Here is a 27,888-nt window from a genome sequence, read left to right as displayed (position 1 = left end):
ACCAGAATGCTTACACATACAAGTGACATATGCAGCCAATACCTACCAGTCTTTTTACTTTGCATTTTCCAAATATACACATACCCATTACTGGCTTTCAGCTCAGTTGTAGAGCTTTCGTATTTTGGCATCTAGTGTGCCAAAATTAAGGTTAATTTGCCTGAACATAGAAGACTATGTAAAAATCAAAATAAATCTGAACTTCAAGCTTCTTTGGTTTGGACACACCATTAATGACAGAGCGAAATAGCTGAATATGCCATTGCAGTCAGTGTTTGATTAGGATCCTTACAGCTGCTTCTCCTTCAAGACAAAGAATTCAGGGATCATATTTTATCCCCAGGAATAAGAGGTTTTAGGCTACAAAATCAGATTAGCCAAAACAAGCAAAATTTCAATATAAATGAGAGGTGACGACTCCTGGTGACACTTGTGACTCTTCCACACCACAGCCCAACTGTGTTACTGTAAATTAAAATAATGAGTCAACATTGAACCTGAAAAAAAAAAAAAACAACCTTCCTTTTCATTTCTATCAAACAGAAACAAACATTTCACTTTACACAGACATACTGCAGGCAGGCAGGAGCTGTTAATGTAATCACTGTCATACATAAAATATAAGCTAGGATGAACACGGCCATTTAAACTGCATGTGTACCAACTGCAGTTAATAAAAGAATGTTTAAAACAAATTAATGCAAAAAGATTGTTAAATCTCTTTTTGCAACAATTAGTTTTCAGACAAGTTGTGCAATTTACAGCAGACAATACTCAAGAGCAGAAGGTATTTATAAAAACACAGAATGTTTGCTTCAGGTATTTAAGATATGTATGTACATAAAAAAGTAAATACATAACATGCATGTATATCACCATAAAAGAGCTTACAGTTCTTTGTGCTTCTCCTCTGCCAAAATTTGGTCGTTTGGCTTCAGCCCATACCTTAGGAGGAAAAAAAGAAAAAGACAAAGCAGTTACTCATGCAAGAATATAGCCACAAAATGTAGTTTTACAGTTTTAAATTATTAAACTACGCAACATTTGTTGATTCAGATACCTCATGTGTTGCAAAGACAGCTATAAAGTTTTCTAAAAAATTACATGTTTTTCAAAGTAAACTCAACATCACACAAAATTTTGGTTTGTATCATGGCTTCAAAAACTCTGGATACTTCAAACTGGATACTTCAGCTGACTATATATCAAAAACTATTGCACTTCATACCATAACCGGTACACTGATCTTAGAATTTGGATCTGACAAAATGACAGTGTGAACAGTCAATCTGGCTGTAGTGTTTCTCTCTATACCAAATAAAGCTATTATAATAAATACTACCATAATTCTGTAGAAAAAAAATACTTTAAAAACAGGCTATTGAGGAGAACTTCTGCAGTCCATACAGGCAACTTCCGATGAAAGCGAGTTCTTAAGAGAACAAAACTTTCTTTGCTACCTCAACCTAAAAGGGGATTTAACAGAACAGGTTGCCTACACTGCCTGATCAGAGGGAAAAAGGAAGGCAGTCTCTGCCAGCACAGGCTACTGCCAGCCATGCTGCAGGCTGCACTGTCACTCACTTCAGAAAACCTTCAAGAAATGACCTCGCTTTTGTTCTACCTCAAAGCAAAATCTTCTGCCATCTCAACATATCCCACAAACCGAATTGCTGTGGTGTTCTGCAAGGTTTGCTTTTTTTCTCTTGTATTTGGTGGGTTTTTTTGGTTGATTGGTTTGTAAAACAGTCATTCATAATGTATGGTAAAAGTCAAGTGTCCACTGGATAACTGCAAACAGATAACTGCTTACATTGCACAAAGTTCCCACTGTCCCTTTGCCCTCTGTTTTTGATCCTTCCTCCAGTCAACTGCAGAACTGTAAATTATTCCTCCTGAGGAAAGATTCCAGTCACCAACCAACTACACTCAGCTATCTTGCAAATTGATCCTTGTTTATAATAAACAGATAAAATATACCTTATCTATTCCTTACAGTATTTTATAATGGTACTCTCTGAAACTCATATTTTTAGCATCCATTTAAAATGCAAGCATTGACCCCAGACACTTTCTCAAGCTCATTAGTGCTGGCTGCATTCAAACACTGACTGACTCATTTTTCCTGTACACACATGCAGAGACTGCCTCAGGTTATTTGCCACAGTATCATGCTGACTTGCACACATTTATCCACTTTGCTGCGAAATCCTTCATGTAGACACTTCCAATCAGGATACAACGCGGTTCATCCACATTCTCCTTCCAAATGCAAGGCTCACATTTGACTCTTACAGCAAGCAGACTGGACTGGAACACACCGTTCAATAACAAACAGATTCAAGTCATTTCTTCAATCGCCCAGTTTTTTTCATACCATCCTATTAGTCTTTAAACCACAAATTTTAACTGTTATGATCCTACATTACTTCCAAATTAATGTTTTCTGTAATGAACAGTATCAGGTTCTTTTTCTTTCACGAAAAAGGGTCTAGTCCAACACCAGTCTCTTCATAACGCTGCTACACCTCTCCGGTATCTCCATTTGTCATGTCTTAATAAGCATTTTACTTATAGCAAATACTTAGGTATCAGAGAAAAAACAAAGAGCTACCAAGAAATTCTAAAAGGAACATCTTTCAGAAGTGAAAGGACACTATGAAACTTGCCATCTTAATTAAAATGAAATCAGGTCATTTGTTCAAAAATGTCTCTGTCATAGACTGATACACTAACATGCAATCCATTTTGTAAATGGAGATCATTTTCCACATTAACAAATACACTCACATAAAGTCACAGACATTCTTCACTAAAAATAACACAGCATGCTTTTCCTCCACCAGCAATCAAACTACTTCAGCTTCAACTGCATACAGAGGATACAGAAATAATATATATACACCTGAGCTTTTTAAAGCTTCCACATTCCTTGTTACTTCATTATTTTTTTTAACCACAGTTCTACCCTCACAGTTAATTTAGAAGGGGGAAAAAACCTCCAACCAAATAAAACCCATCACTACTAACTCAGACTAATAAGTCACCTACTACAGAAATCAAGTAACACAATGGGAATGCTGTTTAACAGATGTGAGATTTTTGGGTATATTACTGACATACCACAGAGGGGCTGGGAGGGACACAGTTGCTACCCTCAAGTTTTGCAGAATAGTTCCTTTGGTGAACCTTGGCTTACCTAGTCTTTTTCACCATCACCCCCTTCTCTTACCAGGAAAATGGCATTTTTAAAATATTCTTCTTTGACCCCTAAAGACATTGCTTTGATAGCAAGTTGTGAAAGAATACTTCCCACAAAGGGACATCCTTGTAGAGTTCAAAATTTTATCAGTACTTTACGTATTAGAGATGCATATTATATTTCCATACACAGCTGCTGAACTATTTAATAAATGTAAATGTGGAACTAGCACAGTGAACAGTTTACATAATATTTTGCCAACATGTGGTTCGTAGGCAAGATTGATAAGCACCAGTTGGGTCTTTGGAAGAACTCCTCTACAAAACACTTAAGGAGTTAACAACACCAAATGCAAAACTGAAGCTAAAAAAATTTTAAAACAAGGACATTTAAAACCACCTAAGCAACCTGAACATACCGTGTGTATTAAAGATTTATATGCCTGGCATTAAACTAGTAAGTAGAAGAGAAGCAAACACACTATGGAAGAACTGAAGGGATCACAACTTCACTTTTTTCTGCTCTGTGAAATTCAAAGTTCAACATATCCTAGAACATTAAATAATTATTATTCTTTTCAGCTATCCAGTACCAAACTGTGATGCACTTTCAAAAAGTTAATAGTCTCTTCAGCACTGCTCAAACTCCTATTTCAAAAAAGGAGGCCTAAGAAGAAAATCATGCGAAGGTCTACAGCAAGATTACAGGTAAGTGTCAAAACACACTGCAGTCTATTTAAGCCCTTTGATTTGTCCTTTGCAGACATTTAATCTACTGGAAGAGTAGCCAGTGTTGCAGACACCCCCTTCAGAATGGCAGCTGTCCATGAGGACAGCCGGCAGAAGGGCCACGACTCCAGCAATTATCACTCTGCACAGCTGCCTCTCTGCACGAAGCTGGAGCAGCTGCCATGCAGATACCACACCCAGCTCGGAGCATCACAGCTGATGCCTTCTGACAGCCCAATATGCTGACTGCACCCTGGGCAAAACTTCCAGTTCTGAAAATAGCTTTCTTCCCGAACTCAGTTCCACATGGAATTTCTTAAGCGGCAACATCTTGGTCTAACCTCTAGATGTCATCGTACCATGGTCACTCAAACATACCCTGTTCTAATCAAAACTTAAGTGCCCCAGCTGCAGGTAGGCCCTAACAGAGATCTTCTTAACTCTACCATGCATCCTCTAATCACAGTTAAAATTACAAGTTTCACACTGTTTTACATTACTTTTTTCAGCGCAGAGATAATTTTTTTAAACAGTATTCTTTCCAACCTAGTAACGAAAAGGCATGCTTAGGAATTTAACTTACCAGGGCAAATGAGCAGTCTAATCCCCATACATCTCACCAAGAACCAAAGGCCTAACTAATTATTAATTCACAACTACATTAATACCAAAAATTTTCCCTTTCCACAACCCTGGAATTAAAGTAGCATAGGCCCAGACTAAAATATTACTGCAGACATTCTAAGAACTGATATACAGAATTGGAACGATGTCGAGGAAATTTGGCTGTAAGTACAGCTAACTATACTCTATGAAAAAAATGCCAAAGCCACTTGGAAGAGTTTTACTCTAACAGCTAGATGTACAACTGACCGACACATTCTATTTGGTTACAACACTACAAACAAAAAAATGTAAAGGTGGTATACTCCTCTTCATGTACATGACTTGCCCAGCATTCACCTGCAAGTTTATTAGCTCAATTTCAAATTTTGCAGAAATATAAAATTTTTCTTACATGTCTGCTTTTCTTTTTTAAGCATACTAGAACTTCCAAGTTCAACTCTGACTTGTGCAATGGGTTTTAAATATTCTTGTGAAATTGTAACCCTATAACTCAATGCTTTTTTATTTCCCAGCTCCTAATACGACAGAGTATGAAAATTAATGTACTTGGACAGTAGTCAGCATTTTTTACAATAATGCTTTTAATGTAACAAACAGCCATAAGGCACAGTTCTCTTCAGGCAGTATCCAGTTTTACAGTGCCTTAATCGAATTAAAAAGAAAACACAGCCTACGCTAAATATGTACTGGTGATAAACTCAAATATACATCAAGTACAGATCTGCTCTATCAAGGAGTTCCTGAAAAGCTGGTAAAACTCACCTGTCCTAGGGCCCAAAATAAAAACTAGTGATGAGCTAACAGGTTTAAAAATAGCAAATCACCAAATTAAGTCACCTTTCAAAGTTTCTTCATTCCACAGATATCAAAATGAAAATTAGCACAGACATATACACACTTGGCCAGAAGAGCCAAGACAAAAATCTCCATCATGCAGACTATCCACAGAGAGGCACAAAAAATTGTATAAATATCAGAGTAATATTTTCATCACTATTTTCAAGAATAATTATGAAGAACACAACACTAGACATAAAAGTATTTTCCCGCAATAACCACCAATGTGAATAGTCAGCATAAAAAAAAAATTAAAACTATTTCCATAATACAAAGCTGGGACAGTAAAGCACTCTAGGAATGCTCTAAACATGTTTCTGCACAGGCATTCTGCTGCCTTGCTTGATGCATAAATAAATACAAACTTCTTGCCACATGACTCTGTACATGTACGTGGCTCTGACTAACCCTGCTCACCTTTCAATGCACTTGGGCTTTGCTGTTCCATAAGCTTATTGTACTTGACGTGGTTTGCTGCACTTACTGCCTTAAGAATTCCCCAGATTGATTAAAAATTGAATGTATAAAAGGGCAGATTTCCAACGTGTTCTTTGAACTTTGCAGAACAGTCATCAGAAAAAGGAACAGAGTGCAATTTCTTTGTCAGACACCTTAAGTGTGTTGGTTGCATCAACTGGACAAGCCAAGTAGATTTTATGCTATACTAGGCTATGCTTCATCAATAAAAGAAGAAATCTTTTAAGACAGAGCTCTGCAGAAGCATTTCTTCATAAATTTTCAACAAAGCCATTAAGAAACCTTAAAGATTTCACTATAGTCTTATTTCAGATTGATCTAAAGTAGTTTCCATAAAAATGATTCAGCAATTATCATGCTTCAACTTACAAGTGAAGTTAAGGCTACTTTCACTGGTCTGAAAAAAGAAACACAGTCCTTTCACTTTTGGTTTTTCTTAATTATTAATCTTGCCAAAACTAGGACGACCATCCTGAGGGGCATTGGTGCTCACATGTCCCTTTTCAGATTTCTACCAAAAGCAGTTAACACATCCTACGAGGTCTTTCAGGTCAGGAACACAGCCATGTATGAACCTGCTACAACAGTGCATCCTCATGAGCTTTTACAGGCCAATGCACACAGCAAGCCCAGCAGAAGCTCACAAAATATTTCTAACATAACAGATTTATGGGGGATGAGTATAGAAGGTCAGTCTGCTTCTTAACTTCCATCTGCAATTTATCAGACAGAGTAAGAATAAGTAATGCTGCCCTAAGTGTTAACTCCACTTCTTTTGACTTGATCTGCAGAGAGATCAAAAGGCAGTAAGTAAAATGCTTTTCCTACGGTAGTAAAATACTACCTAAAGCAAGGTAGTATTTCTGCAATTCTGACCAAGCTACAGCTACTTAGAAATTTCAGTTAAGTTTAATGTAGCTTTACTCTTCCCATGAGCCCAGTAATCTTTCCCATGTACACAAATACTGAGTGTGAGTACCGTGACTTGTATTTGTTTGGACCATTACTTTGAGCTTGCTAAGCCAGATTCTAGGGGCTGTGCATTTTCTAAATCCAGATGAAAACAAAAAACCACAACCCAGACCATACCTTGTGTATAAATTCAGCAGCAAAATCTGTCATGGACCAGACGAAACCAGCTAACCCAAAATTAAAGTTCTGTGTAACTGCCACATACAAGGACCCTTGTTTAAAGACATGGTTTTTTCCCCTCCATTAAAAAACCAAACAAACCAGACAGTAAAGGACTGATTCATATTCTAAAAGTCTTAGTTTCTTGCCTGACTTGCACTGTTTTGACTCCACCAGTTTAATACGGTTGCTTTTTCATTTTTTCTTTAAATTCCTTTATTGTTTTGCTATAATCTCCCAGTTTCACCATTTGAAATGAACCACATTCCTCATTCCCTCAAAATTTCTCCTCGTCCTTAGCCTCTCTCCTATTCCATAGCAGGGCAGCTGGTCCTCCCTACCTTTTTACATTCCTTCTTGGCCTGAAGCTGACAGCAATACAGAGACCTCTTCTACATTAATTTCTGGGTTTAGTGACAGCTGATCATTATTCACTGCTACTTGAGGATGACCTTGAAACAGGTTAGACCATTTTAGAAAAATTCTTTATTGAGTAGATACTGCTCTGTTGACAAATCTAAAAGACAAGTCCAGATTGTCATCCTTGAAAAACTGAAAGATTAAAGAGGGACTGTATGATAGCAGTACAACCCCAAAGAAAGCCTGCTTCCAGAAAAATCTAAGTTTTACAGTTTTGCAATGGTCCACTCACACCAATAAAAGAGGGAACTGCTTAAAAGACCTTTCAGACATTTGTCTGGGAAAGTATTAGAACTGTGAGAGAATGCTCGATTCAGATGGACTTCAACATAGATCACTGCTAGACCCAAGACTATGCCAACACTATGCCACACATCCCTGAGTGACGTGGAGTTAAGTCCAGTAGCTACTGCTGAAATCCACAGATGACAGCACACTGGCAATGGTGTGTCATGCCAACAGGACACTCTAGCAGACAGTAAGAACAACCTATTCAAACACAGCAACTTCAAAATACAGACAGATGCAAAGCTGAGTAGGTAAGGAAAAAGAATAAAAACACGGGCAGGGGAAAGGCATCCCACAGAGTAGAAACTTGGAGAGGGGAGAAATGAGGTGTCATAAACTGCAATTAACTCAACCTGAGCTGCCAACAAAAATTACGAGGTATAGTTTTCCTGATGTTTTTTCTTTCCCCTTTGATCAATTTTTTCCCAGTTGTTTCTAAATTATTCAGTGTAATAAGATAAGACGCCCCACTGATAATATGGTTGGAAATCAGGACTTTAATCAGCTATTAATATTGTAAGACAGATTTAAAGGGCTTTTGAAATTGAAGTCAAAACAATAATAGGTTTAAATGATTAAAAGGGATTAAGAAAGCCCGGAAAGTTCAAAGCCTGTTAATCACCAGACTGCAAAAAACTATGATCATTTAATAGGGTCAGCCCTATCGCTCTGGACTTAAGTATATAGTAGAAGCCTTGTCAAAACAGTTTTCTAACCACAAACTAGTGAGCTAAAAATTTAAGATGGCTAAACACTTCCTGTATACAGACAGAGAAGACCGTTTTCTTCAGTAATAATTTTTGAAATATCTGGCTATAAGCACCTTTTTAAAAACTGTATACATACTGTACTTTTTTTTAAAATTGGTACTCTGAATTCTACAGTAGAAATACACTTTGTTGACCTTTAGTAACTTTACCAAGGGATAAAATATTAATTCAATTTGTGCAGAAATAAAGGTAGTTGTCCCCACAGACCAAACTCCAACACACTCCATTAATATTACTCCTTTGAGCCTTGAATACTTAAGCCATTTCTTTCATTGTACCAGTCCTTTTGCATTGTTTCTGTTCTGAAAATATCACCAAACCTTTACATACCTATTCTCTTCAACCAGAAATAAACACCGGCTTGTAGTTCAATTCATTTTGATAAATAAACACAAACCAGATTTCACAATTATGTGTTAAAGTTTCATTTGCATAGAAACTTACCAAAAAAAAAAAAACCAACAAAAGTAACATGTACAATCCAAAGGGATCCTGTTCTTTCCCTACTTGCTATTATCACTTGAAAATTTATTGTTCAGATCAACTCGTACCAGTTCCACAACAGATCCTGTCACCACTGGGACAAAAAATCCCCAAATATCTCCCCTGCTGCATTAGGAGCTCTGCTTTGAGATCCAAATTGTAACAGAATGTAACTCAGGGATGGCAGAGTAGTGTGGTTGTGGGTGTGACCCTCAGATTCTCCTGCCTAGATTTATATATCATTTATTTTACTGATCTCTGCTAAGACTCCCTGTATGCCACATATGAACAGCTCTGCCAGCTCCCCAGTTGAGCTTCTTTTCGCTTGAGAACTAACCCCTCATCATCATCTCGGGAGAAGGTAGACTTGTAAAGCAATATGCTTCAGGTGTCAGGTGTCAACTCAGTAGGCTCTAGTTCTACAGTAAAATACAGGTTTATGCTTTGGACACACTAACAAAGGCAGTAACATTACACTGTTGCAAACACAAAACAACAGTGTTGGGCTCCATCAACATGCAGTACATTTCAAAACTGAATTACAACCCTGTTCCCATACTAGATCTGTTCTATCTCCAAAAGAACAAATGAAAACAGAACCTCTAAAATACAATTATTTTAGCATCTCTAGTACAAAGAAATAAATGTCACATCAATAAAAATCAATTACAACACAGCAAGACATTTATTCCCCAGTGAAGACGTCACAAACCACAAAATCAGCCCAGATACTGAATCTGGATTGATGTTAAATATTTTATTGTCTCCAAAATGCTAAGAATTGACCTTTTCATCATTCATAGGCAAACACAGAATAAAGACTGGTGTATCACACTTAATGGAAAATTTATTGCTCCACTTAGAAATTATGAGAAAACTAGCAGCAAATCTTATGTATCAGTTAAAATCTTTCTTATTTATTTAAAAAATATAGTTTAAGACTTATTCCATTCTCCTGTTATACAGCTTTATCTATGTCTTTCTATTTGTGACAGGCTAGGCTGAAGTACTAATTCCAATACTATCACTTCAACCCAAATGAGTCTCAGTGCTGCCTAAAAGCTACATCTCTTCCATCACCTGTCTCTGCACCTGAAGATTTGTTACAGGACAGCCCAGCTAACAGAAACTCAAACAGAGAATTGCCAGGGAATTCATGTACCTTAATTTGACTTCTATACAAATTATTTTTAACACTGATTAGAGCAAACAGCAAGCTACAGACAAGTGTTACAGCTGCTGTGAAATTTCAGCCACGCTGAAAAAACTTATCCAAGCCATTAAAGTCATTAGCTTTATTGGAAAAAGGTAGCATATGGAAAATGGCAGAGAAGGTTTTTTTACTGCACTGAAAATTTAATTTAAAAAATGAATGAGCAATACCAAGATGGAAATTTAGGGAAGTGCTCTTGAGAGAGAGATAAACTCATTCTCTGCTACCATTGGAGGATCCGATAAATCAAGACCTGCAATTACTGCTTCTGGGAAAATCTGTTCCTCCCTTTTGCCTCTAGACATAGCCACTGTTTTGTATCTTAATTCTTCATCCACAGTGGTAGCTGCAACATCAAGCCCAGACATCTCAGTGACTGGCAAAGGAAAAAAAGACTGAGGTATCTGGACAGTTCCTGCCATTTACAGCCCAGAAGAACTTCTTGCTCCAGCTGAGTAACAGTTTTGTCTCAGGACTGGTTGTAGAATTACATCCAGAACTTGATAGTCCTTCTGTTGAAAACAACACCTTAGGTGTTACTTGCTCAAACAGGAATGTGTAGTTGGTGATTTCAAAACAATAAAAAGCTAGCATTTACTAAAGCAACTTAGTCATCTTACTTAATTTGGTATTTGAATGGTAGGCTCTGTTCATACAGTTCTACAGTTTGCCTTGGCTCGTTTATGCTAGCCACATCCCTAGCACAAAAGCTCCTAAAGAAAGAAGTCAGGAATTTTTCACAGGCAAACTTTTAAGTGAAGAAGACAGCTAATTCCCAGCCCACAATCCTCCAAAATGTGATTTCCAACAACTCCGAGCTTGTGGAATTGCAATCTTGATTAAAAATACTATAAACATTGAAATTGAAACCATGTCTAATCAAGATACACATCCAAATGCTTTAACTAATGTAGACCAAGTAATGATTGTATTCTGTTTAGTACTTCAGTTGTTTAGGACTGCTGCACATAACAGCACATTTCAAAACAGCTTCATGAAATAGGAGTTGGACTTGATGATCCTTGTGGGTCCCTTCTACCTCAGCATATTCCGTGATTCAGTGAAATACACTGGAACACACTCTTGAAATATGAAGTTATAGCAATCAGATTTGGAGAAAGTTCTTCAATCTCTTTTCTGCACAATAACTGTACAAAATAAGTTGTCAAGAGATGTGAGTTTCTGGGACACTTTGCCTCTTCTGCTGGAAATCCAGGGAAATACTAATATCAGAAATTGAAAGATTCACAGTTGTGACTGCAGTTCTTGTCTTGAAAAAGAACAGATATGGCATGCTAGTTTGAAGCCATGTAGGACACTCAGCTGAACTTAATATTCCTAGTTGAGACTGCATGCCACCTTTACTTGGAGTGGTCTGGAAGTGAATTTGGTCATAGTTTCACTTCTCCTGAAGGAAGCTTACTGTACACTTCCAGACTAGAGTAATAGTCTAATTTTACAGCAATCTTTATCACATATCTTCCCTACTAGTGGGAAGCACCTGTTGTTTCAAAATAATAAAATCCAGCCTCAACACCAAAGAAAAAAATAGCCTCAACAATACAAGGATTGAAAGAATGTTCATAGTAATATTTCTATTTCTATAACTTCTTGCTGTTGTTCACTTGTTACAGCTGATAACTTTATGACTGTATATTAGGCAGTTGTATGCTCCCCTTTATGCTTTGTCACGTGCACCTCAGATTCTTGCATTGAAACTTAATCATTTTTGCTGTCACATCACAACAAGGGAAAAAATAAAAGGAAAAAAATGACTGAAGCAAGCTGGAAAAATAATCACCAAAAACTGTTTAGCCATTGCTCCCTAGTAGTCATGTGACATACAAGTTTAAAGTAGAACTTAAAAATGAAGAAAATTGTTATGTTAACACAACACTTTCACTGAAATATTCTATTATCTTATTAAAAAGAGGAATCAAGGGTTTGTGAAATGAAAAAAATCTTTGTCCCAGCTCTGCATTTAATCTGAACTTATTAGGGAACCGCAGGCTTCGTAACATCCTGAATCTACAACACAACCAGATTTCCAGTGACTTGGAGTACTGAAGGTTCTGCCCAGACAAAAATAAAGTAAAACACTCAAAAGAGTGCTTTTACCCTTCTCCAGCTCTTGACTAAGAGAAAACAAGAACACCAGTAATTAAGAGGAAGGCAGGCTGCCTCCACCCTCTCCCTGTGGCTACAGCAGAGACCACAAGTGCAACACTCCAGAATGGAACAGGACAGGACAAGGCAAAGCACAGAGCAGGCCTGGCCGTGGTTTTGTGCCACAGAGCACAAGCCACAGTATCAGGGATCATCGGAGGCATAAGCACCTCCTAACTTAGGATACAGTTACATCCAGATACAACCTGGAACACTGATTGGTATTTGCACACTGTTCAGGAATAGACTGATGAAACAGCAAGTTACTGAAGAGAAGTGTTAGTATTTAAAAGAAACAATTAGTATTTAATTTCCAAACAAAGGACAGAATCTCTCTCACTTTAACATAATTTGGGAAGAAAAACTACTGAGATTGCATATTGCCTGACCTGAACAAAGCAAAACTAATCAAGTAGTAATGAGCATTATAATTTACTTAAATATCTTATTTTTTAGAAACTGAAGTTTTAAAAAAGCAGGAGGTATTTCAACCACTTCAAAAATGTTATCACTAAAAAGTCTTTTCTAAGAGATGACAAATCAATTTCGGCTAGAGTAAAAAAAACTAAGGCTGTGATAAATAATTCTTCATTTTTTACTGGGCTTTTCTATTCCTCAAATCACAACTAATCAAACTGTTTCTCTATATTATGGAAGAAAACCCTCCAATTTGCACTATGCTGTTAGAAATTTGGGTGCAGAGAAGCAGGATGAGAATGGAAAACAGTATTAAAATCACATCTTAGTAACCTGTAATTAAAAAGAATGCTTAAAACTATACCCGGAACATAAATCACAATTTTTATCTACCACATCCTAAATAAAAATCAATCTTGTGATTGTATAATCAGGAAACTCCAATATGAAAAGTTTCTCAGTACAAACAGCAAGTACCACTTTCAAACAGAAAGTTTTACCATCTAGTTTTGGATTGATTTCAGTTTTCTAATGAAAAGAGCCAGCTTTTTCCATCAAAGACATCTTCAGCAAGGGTCTTGTCATCTAATATTATTGCCTAATTAAAAACAGAGACACTTATTTAATTCACAGAGCTCTTTCACTTACAGCTCCTTGTTTGCATTGAGGAGGCAAATGGAACCCAGTATTTCATCATTTGTCTTGTAATGCAAGTCCCAAAGTTTTGTTAAACAAATTTTAGTTGTGAGTGAAGGGAAAATCCAGATAAGCTCTGTGTGTAAGTCTGTTGTGTTTCATGGTTATAATTCATGAACCAGACATGATCTACTGACATGCATTATATCAAGTTTTCTGAAGGATGGAAAAAAAAAAAAATGAATTAATGATTTGCAATTTATTACTAAACAAGAATTTAAGAAAGTGGAAACACACAATAAAGACTGGAGTGTTTCCTATTCATGAGCATCTTACATCCTATTTTACAGGTAAATTAGCAGTTACAAGCTCCTCTATAATCATTATTCAAGCTCCATCTACCCTGAAAACATCACAGCTCGTCATGCAACACTGTCATTCCACAAGTAGATTTTTCAAATAGCCTTTCTTAAATGGAGCTTAACTAAAATCTTTCATTCATTTAAACTCCACATTTAAATAAATGCACTAGGAGAAATCATTAGGGCTGTAGAAAGATCTATTTATGTTGTCAGGAATACTACCAAATTTTTAGGCACATTAGTACCGAGAGGATCTTCTTAAGACAGTTATTATTACCTTAAGTTTTTGTGAGCAAACACTGAAGTTATTATAATTTACTGGCAGTCAGATGATGCAATTTGACTCAACAGTTTCAAAAATGTTCTATGTTCAGACCCTGAGATAAGTTAAATTGACTTCTAGAAATAGAACTAAAAACACAAGGTAATAACAACCTTCAGCTATTCAACTTCTCTGCCAAATGAGCCAAAGCAAGAGATACTTTCAGGAGAAATCTTTCACCAGGATTATTGAAACAATGGAACATCACACAGCAAGCTATCTTCTAGGGGGCTGGGGTAAAGGGGTAAATTTTCAGGGACAGGTTTTAAAGTTCTTACTATGTACTTTCCATACATTCATCACTGTACAGACAGTACCTACTAAATCCAAAAATCACAGCGCTGTAGCAGCTACTAGGAAGAAAATTTACCCTGTCTCAGCCAAAACCAGGCTGTCCCAGAGAGCTGATGAAGCACAGAATCTAAGTAAACGTATTAGTGAAACTGAAAAGGCTGGAAGCCTGGGGGGAGCAGAGGTCCACACTTAAATCTGGCACCAAAGTCCATATCTGCAGCTTGTGCATTCTTTGATCCTGCAACCTCCTAATACAGAATCACCACTTGTCTTTCTCAGTCCTCAAGCTCACTCCAGCATGCGTTTTTGGGAATGGGCTTGCTTTGCACTGGAGTCTTAAAGATTGTTGAAATTTGAGTTTGGTGAAAAAAGAATCACCTCAGATTGTCTAAAAGCTATTTGGACCCTTAGACACTTTATGAGAGTTAACTGCATGAATGGTCTTTTGATTTTTTTTTACTATGGGAAGTTACAAAGGCTTCTGCTAGACGGGAGCAAAGGTAACAAACTGAACATGTTGAGAAAAACACACACCACAGCTTATACAGACCAACCTAAATTTAACACGAATAAGCAGAGGTTTTCCATCATTTTCAAATGAAGCTGCTTTGCAAACCTTTTCCTAATTTATAATCCAAATTCCCACAAGAATGGAAAAAGATTAAATATGTACATCTTCACTTCATTCATGGCAAACACTAGAACAGCCTCAAACAAGAATATTTAACTCACTAGATGTCAAAACTGGTTCATTACTAATGTTTGTGCTTAACTAACCCATCACCCTCTGACAGTACTCTGCAGTGTAGGATAGCCAACCAATATCTTGGGAGTCCACAAATGACTCAACCACTTTCAGTGCTGCAGACAAGTCAACAGCACACTGCAGGAGATCCATATCCATACTTGTGAAATTATGGATCAAAATGACAGCATTTCTTCCTTCACTGTGATATTCTCTTTTCATACAGAAATCATCAGCATGACTTCAAAGACTCACTTAATTCTTCTTTTCCTGTTTCTTCAAACCTGTTTTTCCAGTGAAGAGTAAAAAGAATATAAACCCATTTTCTTGATTTAAACACAGTTTGTATTTACACCAGTGGCACAGATAAGGCAGGGAAGAAAACTAAGGAGCAGATGGTAGAGGGCATGAAAGCTATTAAAAACTACAGATCTTCACTGAGCATCTTCAATGAACTTCTGCAAAGACTGCCACACATGCTAATTTTAAAGAAAAAAAAGACATAAAGAGAAAAATCCTTGGCTGCTTTGACAACTAACAAGTAATCACATAGAAACTTGTAATCCTGGACTATGACGGTGATAAAATAATCAGTTTGGAGGTTACAACTATAATGGAATTTGGCAGCCAGAGTAGTAAGCATACCTCAACTCATGAGATCATGGCTCTGGTCAAGAGCCCAGAAAGTAGAGTGAAACAAAGCAAAGAGATTCATTAACCTTGATGTGATAAATAGGACATATATCATAATTTTCCCCTATATCTCCACTCCTTTTCAAGAGCATGGGCTGAAAGATATTTACTTGTTTATAAAGGTGCTGGTGATTACAAATATTTTCCTTGCCTTCCCACTGATCAGTTAGGGAAGATACTGGTTATCATATACTTAGGAGTTTCAGGATTGGCATAATAATTCTGTCATCATGAATCTGTCAGCATTGATTCTCTTTTCCTCCTCAATTCAGGTATTCATAGACTCAAATGATGGACAACAGCAATGTTCACATCCATACTGTGAACACAATTCTCAACTGCTGGATGTGCACTTGAGATGACAAGTAATGACCAGATCCCTACGGCCAAAAAATTAACTATAGTTAGGTAAATGTCAAAAACTGAATATTTGCAAAACAGTGCTCTAGAGAGAACAATGAAACACAGGCCATCTACTAACTTTTAACAGCGGGACATCGGAGTATTTACAGGAGTTAGCAGTACAGAATTTCCACAAACTCTTAAAATGTCTTTGGCATGTTAATTTAGAATTTCTTTGTCCACTTTATCAGAGTTTAATATATGTAGTATAGATTAAGTTATTCTTAAATGTCTGTTACAGATTCAGAAGGTGAAGGAATCATTCCTGTTAAATGTCATGGGTAGAACTGAGTACACCAAAAGCTTTCATGAATACCTGTTAGCAAAGTTATTTTCACAGATAAGCACAGCTATAGTTAGCAATTCACCCACAAAGCATCAATCCTTCTTCTATTCTTTCCCCTCCCATCCCTAAGAAGCTGCTCTTTGAGCAAGTATCTCCATCCTAGAAAAATTAAACAAAAATACTGTTCGGTAATGGAGTTAATGCAAATTAAAAGGATACGAAAACAAAACCAAAATTCATTTCTGATATTTCTTTCATGCAGACACTAAAAAAGAACAAGAACATACAATGGACTATATTTTCTTTAAGACTGCTTTCCAGCTCTGAGAACAGAAACTGAAGTGGCTTGAGGTATCACCAGTTTTCAACAGTGCCATCAACATTGCTAACACTTTTTCAGACTGTCTCCCTGAAGAGAGATAAGAAATGGGGCCCAGAAGACACAACAACCTAACAGAGTTCAAAGCTTCTCTGGCTCAGGTAAGGCCAGACTGCTGACATGGGCTGAAAAGCTCAGGCATGGTGAAGTTCTGTTGTGATACAAATTAAGCCTGCCTCTCCTATAAATAGTCAAGGAAAGGCTTAAAGCTTTCCAAAACTTGTCAAGTGAGTAAAAGACTTTGGAGCCCATATTTAACCAAAATCCACCTTGAAAGAAAAGTGACAGGGCTGTGCAAACAACCCAAGCCAAAAATACCCACTCCAGCCCTCCAACACTGCTCATTTCCTCAATCCAGAATTATATGGCAGCAGGCTGTTTAGAATCTGCCAGGGGTAGGACTGCATTATGTATTTATTTTTAAATTTTATTTATCTATTTAGGTTTATTTATAACATGGATTGTATGCCATTTAAATATTGTTAAAATGACTGCTTCCTACACAGTCTTATGCTGTTTCCATTTGCATTTTCTTAATAGAAGTTACAAAAATAAGATGGCTACAAGATTAATTTTAATATTCCCTTTTTATTGACAATATACATTGATTAAACTTGCAACATCAAGTCCTTTATCCTGAACCAAGGTATTTTCTCTTAAAACTGATCATACAAGTGAGGAGGATAAACTAACAGAAACAGTGGAAAAGTTATATGTGTAAAATTCTTACGGGTGCTTACCTAAACTCTTTCCTTATTTTACCAAGCCACCTCCTCAAGTCAGAGCCCGGCTGGCCCGATGGCCTCATTAAACCTGCCCATCCAGCTGAAGAGGTGAGAAACAGACTCTAGGTTGCCAAGATACCAAGAGCTGACACTACATGGCTAAAGATGTTTCTTCTTTGACAAGAAAAAACAGAGACTGATCTAATAGGATCAACAATTTCTCTTTCAAACGCTTCACAGTCCTGAAATGTCTGTGTTCTTGCACCTCCCTGCAGCATTTGAACAGATAACTTCATTCCAGCAGTTGTTCTACAGGAGGTTTGCTATTTTACCTCCCCACACAAGCTGAGGAAGTGTGGGATTTGATTCCTATTTCAGGAAGTATTGCAAAAGGTAGTTGGACTTGGAATAGAAACATGTTTGTGGGTTTGTTAAATGGACTGCTGTGCACACACTCACAAACAGGGAGCTAGATATAAAATCAGGTGCGTGAGAAGAAGGTAAACAAGCTTCTCAGCTTTGAGGTTACTAGCAGAGCTATCACACTACCAGCAGGTCCCCTGTGAAACTGTTGTTGGAAGGCTGCTTATTGCATTAAATAATGCAATACCCCACAAAGGCATTCTGGCAGTAAAGAAACGCTCACAGAGCATATGCTGTTCCAGGAGCTAATTTAATTTGTCTGACAGGACTCAAATTTGAGTACACGAGACTTCTAATTTTTAAATTAAATTAAATTCTGCACAGCACATCACATCCAGTGAAAAGCACAATGCACTCTTGCAGGATTTCAGTGCTGCTGTATAGATCCCACCATCTCTTCTACGTCAGCAATTCGTAAGGATTAGTTCAGGGGTATTGTTGGGTTGGGAGGGGGCATTACTTTATTTTCAGAGACTGGTTTTCAAGTTATTTCAGTGGAAACATAAGGCAGAGAATTACACCAGATTAATTTACTCTTTTGAGTAATTTTGAACACTCAAGACGTAGACTTGATTCCTAAAATTCCAGATGTTCGAGATTGATATACTCCATTACATTCTTGTCTTTTGCCTCCAGCTTGTAATATCCACGCTTTCACTTAAACACACCTTTAGGTAAAATCTGAGTGACAGAATATCCACGGTAAAACAAATTATTGCTATTATTAAAAACTTCAGAACAAAAGATTTGTGGCTGATAATACACATTCACAAATACAAACTCTGCACCTGTTCTTTATCTGGTGTTGTGAAATTTAGTCTTGATGCAGTATTCCCATTAAGAAATCCAAGTACAATCAGAGAAGAAATTACTCACACTTTAAAAATTAAAGAAAGAATTGAAAGCACTCTGAAAGATTAAATCAGCTTACTGAGCACTTACAAATCAGAGAAAAAGTGTCAGCAACAACAACATGAAAGGGAGCTCATGCAGAAGGATTTAAAAGAGCAACTGTATTTGACACCTCTGGAAAAGACAAATCTCTAAGCTGATCCAAGGACAAGTAAGCCTAATGCCAATTAAGCAATCCAGTGATAGGGTTATAGGGGTGGTAGCACAACAAGCGGGCGTGAGCAAGATAACAGACCACTCGGTAAGAAGTGCTCCTGTTCTTCACTGATAAACTGGAATATTCTTTAAAAAAGGTACATTTCCACAACTTCTCTTGGTGTGTTATAGATATGGCTTATTTCCCCCAAAGTCACTGAAGCAAGAAAAGAGGGCTCTAATAGTAAATCAAAAGTAGCACAGAAAGATTCAAACAACTACCTAAATCTTACTGAAATCGATGACTGCTTCCAATTAAGGGCTAGCAAAGACAGCATGAAGAGACTGGAATAAATAAGTGATAGAAAATCACATGAAAACCCTGAAGCTTTTCATTGATACCACCACCACAGCTTCATGTAGCAAGAACAATCAAATGACAGATACCATGTTGGCTGCTTTCAGCATAAGGCCAGAATCAGCACAAACTTAGCACTACACAAGCAGGTAGCCCTCTGCTTATTTATGGGCATCATTCTGGAAACAAAACTGATATTTAAAAAAACAATAAAATAAAAAAAAGAAATCAAGACTTACTTGTCAAGGAAGTCCTTGTCCACAACGGCACAGATATCAAGCAGAGGATTTCCCATTCCAAACAGGACATTTTCACTGCAAGGAAATAAATCCAGTTAGCTTTGCATTAATTTATTGTTCCTAGGATAATATGTTAATGACATTTTTTTATTAGAGATAAGAGTTTTTCTTGAACAAAGCTAAGGAACAAAAAGATACACAATTTGCCCAGCACAGCAGATAATGCAGACCTGGCATATACACAGAGAATCATTTACTCAGATAAAGAATTGGAGATGCATGCTGCATTCTGTCGTTTTAAAGGATTGCATTCAAGTTGTAATAACAAATTTTAGACACGGGGAGCATCACACCAGGTTCTAAGAATTCCACTGGACCCACGTAGTTGTTGGGTCTACCCTGCTACTGACCAGTAATTAGTAATTTAAGTCTGTTTTAGTAAACCGAAATAAAGACACTATGGATTCTGCATTGTCAGCCATCTTGTAGCTGTCTGCTGGTAAGAATGGAGGTACTTTTCAAGCAATTTGAAATTCATTACCATGACTTCCATCACAGAAACAAGACATCAAAAATACTGTAAACAGCTGAAAAGGATGACTTTAACTAATTTTTTTTTAAGACTAATTCAGAAACCATGTGTTACATTTTCCTGAATAGCATGTACTCGGGTGATAATGCAGTAATACCAAAGGATTAGATACATGGCCTAGTGTCAAGTAGGAGTGAATGCAGCTGTTCTCCAAGGCTAAAACTACATCCAACCCCATCACACTCCTGATTAAACTAACAGCCACTGTCTCCAGCTGGCGAGGCACACCCTTGCTCTGGCCATCAAAGGTGGCTTCAGTAAGACCACCAATATGCCTCCCTCTTTACTAAGTCTCTACCACGTGTTTGTGGAGAAAGCATATTCCCTGTCTATCCATCCCCCCAAAAGTACTACTGTAACACTGCAGCTGGATCCAAAGTTTATCTGCAGCTTATCCAAAGCTGCATAACACTGTTAGCTGAGTCGCAAAGAAAGTAAGGGAGTTTTCAATTGTTCTGGCCCATTTAGCACGAGATAAATGTTTGAGAGATTCAACATCTGGCTACTAAATGACAGATTTCATTAATTTCAACTCAGTAGAGTAAGAAAAAAAATCTAAAACATGCAAAAAGGGAATTATGTGGAACAATCTCATGAATTGTGTCCAACAGAGGTTGGAAACTCATTCACTTGCTTCCTCTCACAATGGCAATGAAAAGCCCTTAGTGGACAAATCTTTGTCACGTTTGAAGCTACTCAAATTTGAAACTACTTGCCAGAAGTACCCAAACTTCTTTCTCTTTATGATGCCACATTAGCCTCCATTAAATGCTAAAATTCTGAAGTCTGAAAATGAAGACATGGAAAACATGATTAATAACCTTGATACTGAGGCTCAGTAAACCATGCTTTAAGTATCCTAGTTATTGTTGTAGCTTTAAAGGCAGACTCTTAGAGCCCATTTCACCGTAAATAAAATGTGGAAGATACTGCTTTGTGAAGACAGAGCCAGAAATCCAGCTCACTCCTAACTGAGATAGTTAACATCTGCTTAGTAAAAACCTGTAAGACTGACTAAATACATTTGTCAGTGTGCCAAACAGCACAGTGTTCTAAATAGCATAGCCATAAGTTATACCTATAGCTAGAAGACAAGAAGAGTGAGAGACAGATGACAGTTAAGAAGAGATAAGGATAAAGGGGATTGCAGTTGCAGTCACAAGACACAACATTCTCTCCATTTTAAATCCTAAATATTGCATAAGTTGTACTGTAGGCAAATTAAGAAGTCAGAATTCTCCAAGTGCTGAATGTAGATTTGTCCCAAGCTACATGTTCCTATGCTTAATGTTTAGCTGATTCTCACGTGCTGTGAAATTCTACACATCAACAATTTTATACCTACACTTCAGAAAAAAACACATGGATAACTTCTATATAAGACAAGTATCAGCACTTAAATGTACGGTATGCCAGAAAACAGCAGCTGCACTTAAAAAAAATCTGAAATACAGCTGACATGTTGAGGTCACTTCCTATGAAGAAGTTACCGTGTTCAACCAAAAAGCAGAATAGAAGCTACCAAACATTCAACAAGATGTGGGCTGCAGAACATGCAGGCCAATATACTTGAAGCAGAACACAAGTAACTTTGTACAGAAGCTCTATCAAGCCAATAACATGCACACAAACTCCTAAATGTCAGCGGTGGCAGGAGCTAGCACTTTCGGTGCCATTTAATCCAGGCAGCTCTTTACATCACATACAAGTCCTGCTCATTCCCAAGCCTTCCTTGTCCCACAATATTTTATAATCACCTCCGTTCAAGTATTCCAGAGGCTGTATGTAGGGTGCCACTTGGGGTCAAGTTTTAAAAGCCAAGGTAGCTATCACTAGACTAGTAAGTGTATGTTCAGAAACATTCCACTGAAATACTGGGCAAACTCTCCCTAAATTCAGCATAGTTGTTTCTCACAACCAAATGCAGGACATAAGAACTTGACAGCTTTTCAGACACACAAAACTTTGACTATTTTAACTGTCTGATTTCTATGAAGAAATCAACTTCAGTGTTATAATGTTTACCTATTTTTGCAAATAATAATCCATAAGCTAATAAACACATAAGCCAACATACACTGATCACTAGCCCTGTGTTTTCAACTAACGTATTTCTACCATTTTGGTTCTTTCACCTAGATGTTTGAATTAACAAAGTCCCAAGGTATTAGAACTTTTGTTCTTAAAATTAGATATTAACGCTCCATTGGCAAAAAAGGAGAAAAATCCATACACTCCAGTTGTACTGGAGACTATGTCTTTCCTTATCTGTCACTGCATTTGACAAAAACACCTTTATGGGCAAAATGTGAAAAGTCTAAACAATTTCTATGTCACAAATTTTAAACAGCCAACAAGTTTAAGCAGATATTTAGGAGGTTGGACTCAGTAATGCCAGAGATCTTTTCCAACCTAATTGATTCTGTGATCACCATTGTGATCAGCATTTTCTAACACAAGCTTTGTGAAAGGCAATCTGGAAAGTCCAGTGTTCCTACTGTTAAAGAGGAAGACTTGGCTGTGCAAATCGTTAGCATGTTCAACCTGATTAACCCAACACTGGCTACACTTCAGTGCAGTGCAAATAGCTCTTCCCTTCTTAAGGGGCAGCAAAGTTTCTGTGCTGTTACACTATTGCACTTTTCTGTGGCACACCATGAGGTGTGCCACAGCAGCTACTTGGCTACAGTGTGTTCCTCAGTAAAAATAAAGAAAAAATTTAAATCTCGCATATTTTGTAAAGCCACATATTGTAAAAGCATAAAATAAAACAAATATTACAATCCTGGAGAATGCTAAATTTACAAGTCTTCAGAGCAAGAAACTGAGATATTAAACTGTTATATTATCACCAAGTTGAAGACTTTGAACTGTACATTTGAACATTATTGGCTTTACGTTTGCTGTTCAATCACACTGGGCACCTGCAGTAACAAGAACGTCACTGATTATTTCCAACCAACCAGACACGAAACATAGTGAGGAAACAGCAATAACTTCCTGAAACATGAGATTCTACAATACATAGGTTATTTGGGAAACACATCTCTGCAACAGACACAGAACAAATACTTAAGTACTCCCCAGCCTCCTTGACTCTCCCCAGTCTCTTCTCTTGCATGGGAGTACTGATATCTCATCATCTGAGAAGGATGTTCTTGCTTAACTCAACTAATCTATGGTAAAAGAGTATTTGGCTCAGCTCATCAAGAAACAAGTGACAACTCGTTCACCTGCACAAATGAAGGGCATATATAATTGACTATACAGTCAGCATGTATATGTGTATATGCATACACATACACACAGAGTACATATATATGAACACTATAGATACTTTTTAAACTCTAAACTACGAATAAGATGTTCGTGCAAATCTAAAAGTTGTTTGGGCACAAAAATACACTGTCCATCTAGCAGGTAGGACTATGGCAACACCAATTACTTTACAGAAAGCTTTGATGTACACCACATTTGCATTCTAAACTCTTGACAACAGACTATATTTTATGAGTTTGTCACTTAACTTTGGACTAGATGGAGTGTGAGTTGTAATTAGAAGTTCAAGCAATGTAACTCACTAAATATAAATAAATCTTCAGCTGTTAATTATGACATTTTGTTCAAAGATTGCCAAGATGATTGATTTTACACAAATGGCCTGTATTTCACACCTCACTCCTACCACAAGTTGCAGAAGTTATAAAATTAAACCAAACTGGATGCAAACAAAACAACGAACCCAAACAAACGAGAGCCCACAACAGTACTGAGCTATCCTTGAGCCTTTTTTAAGAAGTCAACAAAATTAACACCAACTGAATGATCTGGAAAGCTGGGTCCAATATCATGCTCTACAGCTGGAGGCATTTTTAAAAATATGGTCCTGATTCAAGCTGGCTGCTGAACATTAGCAGTACAATATCTATCACACAATATTGTTATCATCCCATGCTGCTGCACACTGCCATGGATGAGCAACATCAAAATATCAGTGAAAGCTTATTATTAGTTACTGGCACAGAGACAGAGAAGTATTTTGGGCCTTTGGATACTGGCAAGTCAGAAAGCCTTAATAAAACATGACTGAGACATCTGAGTGTGCAATTGCATGGCAGAATGCTGTACGCCTAGTCTTCCATTTACAAATTTAAGATATGGTCTTGTAAGATCAAAAATGTTAATACCTCTAAAGTGTTTGACTGTGCCCTTAAATGTAGGGCCAAACAAGGCACATTTTAAGCCTACTCTCAGCATATCCATTTCACTCACAAAGGAAGAGAGTTGAACATCACATAACACAAGATTTGAACGTACAAAAAATCATTTATACATTCAGTTAAAGCAAAAACAGCAATAATACCAGATTCGTAGCATTTGACTAGCTATAAGCTACTGATTAAGAGCATCCTTCTCTCATCCCACTTACCTATGTAAAATCATTAGAAGTAAGATGATATTTACAATTAACCATAACTTATCTGACACAAAAGTATCTTAGAAGTGTTATTGCATGATTTCAGAGTTCAGACAATTTCCCTTGCATCACTTGTCAGCAAATCACTTTAGCATATAGACCTTAAACATACAAAGTGGTTGTAGGACTGCTCACATGCTTTCCTTACTTAGGTCTTCAGCAAATGCAATATTTGGCTAAGCAGTTACTTATTTACATACTGACTTAGACGAACATCTTCAGTGAAGATTTCATTTATTATGAAACTTTCATAGTTTTCTACAGCAACATACTCACAGGTTCCAACTTTGAAGCCAAGCCTAAAAGCCTCGGCCTTATGTAAGCAGGGCTGTCGCAGGAAAAAAACTGTTCCACCACTACACAGCTCCTTACACAGCTGCACTAACTCCACAAGCTCCAACAATGAAATACTACTGCAATTTCAGAATTACTGTCTCGGTCAGAAACAGTGTGAGACCTGATACTCAGAGTTTGGAGGGTGGAGAGAGGAGATGGGAGAATTGCCTTGAATGATCATTGAACTTTTTGAGCTTTTTAAGTTTTAATTTTAAACGTTTCTTTAGTAGCTGAAGGCCTGATCAAAGTAACTACATGATGAAGGTTACTGGTTTACTTCACAATAAAACCCCATCTTAAGATGAAATGTTTTATGAAGAAAAACTGGTCACAGTAACTCCTTTCACTGAATGTGAAGTTTGTCACTCTACAGGGATCTACAGGGATCGCTGACAGGCTGACACCACCGCAGTTCCAACACCGTGCCGAGAGCCCAGCCTGCTATTATGACCCTGCTTCTCGTTATTCAAGATTCTTTTAAAATTAGGTCTCAGTCACGGCAAGCCACAGCGACAGTTCAGGGTTCAAATGCGGCTGTCGGTGTCCCACAACACCCGTCCTCCCACGCCCACGGGCGGGACCCCGCGGCGGCCGCCCGCGCCCAGCGCTACCTGTGACAGCGGCACCGCCGCCGAGCGACGCCGCTCCAGACCCCGCACACCGCCCCGGGACCCCCCGCGGGCCCGGCCCGGCCCGGCGCGGCTCGGGGCTCCGGTTCCCGATGCCTCTGGGGACCGGCATCGCCCGGCGCCGCCGGGAGCCCCGGCTGGGCGCGCCCACCTGCCCGCCAGGAGCCAACGCGGCACCCCGGGAGCGGTGTCCCCACCGCACCGGGCTGGGACGCCGGGAGGGCACCGGCACAGCTCTCCCTCCTCGCCCCGGGGGCGCGGGCGTGCAGCCGCCAAACCAACTCGCGGCAGACGGAGAGCGATGGGACGAAGCCGCGCTGCCCCGCATCCCGACTACACCGCCGGCAGAAGAGCCCGGCTCCGGCGGAGCATCGCGCCGGGCGCCCCCGCCCCGCCTGCGGGAGCGCATCAGCGCCCGCCGCCCCTTCCCCCGGGGCGCCGGGCTGTGCCGCGGGCGCCGCGCGGGGGCTCGGCGTTACCTGAGGGTGGCCATGGCTCCACGCCCGGCCGCCCGCGGCGGAGCCCCGCTGGCGGCGGCGGCGGCAGCAGCAGCAGTAGCAGCGGCGGCAGGAGAGTCCCTTCTCCGCCCGGCGCCCGCGCCTCAGCCGCGACTGAGCCGCGGCCGGCGCTCGGTCGCCCCCCCGCGCGCCCCGCCCCGCCCGCGCGCGCGTCCCGCCATTGGCCGTGCGGGCGGCGGGGGCGGGCCCGGGCCCTGCGCGGCGGCCGCGGGGCGCGCGGAGCCGCGGGGCGCTGGCGGTGGGCGCTGGCGGTGGGCCCCGCGCCCCGGTGCGGGAGCGCCCGGTACCGAGCGGCGCCGCCCGCACGGCACCCCCGGCGCCCCGGCCGCCATCTTTGGTACGGGCGGAGAGCGCGCGCCTCCCACACACCTCCTGCTGCTGCCGCCGCTGTCACCGCTCCCAGCCCGGGAGGCGATGGAGGGCGACAGCGACAATTGGGGGAAAAAAAAAACAAACCAAAACACCAAGTTTAGTGGCGGTCGCGCAGAGGTGCGGGGCTCCAGCCGCACCGCCCACAGTAAAGATGGCCAGCGTAGCCCCTGGCAGCGCTGCCCCTCGGCTGTCACGGGGCCGTGGGAACCGCTCCCGAGGGGACCCCCCGCCCCGGCTGCGCCCTGACCCTGTCCCGACACGCGATCGGCGATCGCTGCACACTTGACACGAACGCGTTTTCATCCCTTTTGTCTGAATGTGCGTTGGGTCAGACTCGAAGCCGTCCCGGGTGACCTCGTTCCTCCGGGCGGGCGAGCCCCGCGCAGCACATCCCCTCACGGCCGGGCTGCGGCAGCGCCCGCGGACACCTGTGGTGCGCTCCGTGCCAGCCGGACAGAGGGCACGGGGGGAGACACGGGCAACGCGGGCAGAAAAGGGCAGCCCGTCGCTGCCTAGCCCCTTCCTCATTCGCCCCACACTGGCAGAACTGCCGTGTCAGAAAGGAAAAGCCTCGGTAAAGCCAGGTTTCTATTCTTGCTCATCATTTGGCTGTCAAAGTTACTGCCACCCTGTGCGTATTTGGCACTTATTCTGTTAACCAGCTCCAGAAGCACTGATTCATGAAACTGAGGTCAATAGGTTGTTTTTGCCAAAAGCGAATCCCACACTGTTAAGTATTGCTGTGTCACCTCTAACTAAATATTTAAACTTTACAACTTCCTAATCATGCAGTTATTAGTTCAAAGTTTCCCTTCCTTTCCATCTACAAAATGGGAATATTGTACTCAGAAAAATTAAAGCCAAACTTTCCAACTATTTCTGGTGTAGCAGATGAGACGATGCCAAAATTTGACATGTTCATGATGTTCAAGGACCTACAGTCACATGAAGAAAACAGGAAAATTTATGCTCAATATCTGATATAGGACAAATCTACGTTCTCTAAAATGGACACTCAAAAAATAGTCATCACTTACTGAACTCACCACAAAATTCTCATTATTTAAGTGTGTCAGGGGTCCTGAAAAGTCAAACTGGAGTGGAAAATACATCCATGCCCTTACTGTTGTTGCAACACAGGGTGCAACAGGTCCCCAGATCCCAATGGAGGATTTTGAACTCTATTGAAATGCCAATACTGTATCTGGATATATAACGGGTGTATCCTCTGATCCATGTTGAACAATTTATTATCCCTAGTTTGACAATTTCAGTGCTTAATAGCCAAACTTCT

At 39.5% G+C, this 27,888-nt stretch overlaps 1 protein-coding gene across 3 annotated transcripts in view; it reads right to left on the bottom strand.

The window, feature by feature from the left end:
- The window catches only part of ADK (adenosine kinase), a 278,700-nt gene that overhangs the window by 243,793 nt on the left and 7,019 nt on the right, over window positions 1-27,888 (bottom strand). For 2 of the 3 annotated variants that reach the window (XM_032694367.1, XM_032694368.1), the window contains exons 2-3: window positions 19,671-19,745; window positions 892-945 (exon numbers count right to left, since the gene is read on the bottom strand). In XM_032694367.1, the coding sequence (XP_032550258.1) occupies window positions 892-945; window positions 19,671-19,745 (129 nt within the window). Of the gene's footprint in view, window positions 1-891; window positions 946-19,670; window positions 19,746-26,183; window positions 26,345-27,888 lie in introns of those variants that run through there. The other variant, XM_032694369.1, reaches the window with a different exon arrangement.

The sequence above is a fragment of the Chiroxiphia lanceolata genome, chromosome 8, assembly GCF_009829145.1.
Source record: "Chiroxiphia lanceolata isolate bChiLan1 chromosome 8, bChiLan1.pri, whole genome shotgun sequence".
NCBI lineage: Eukaryota > Metazoa > Chordata > Aves > Passeriformes > Pipridae > Chiroxiphia > Chiroxiphia lanceolata.
The sequence above is the reverse complement of the archived record's forward strand: the minus strand, read 5'-3'. Positions and strand labels throughout refer to the sequence as shown.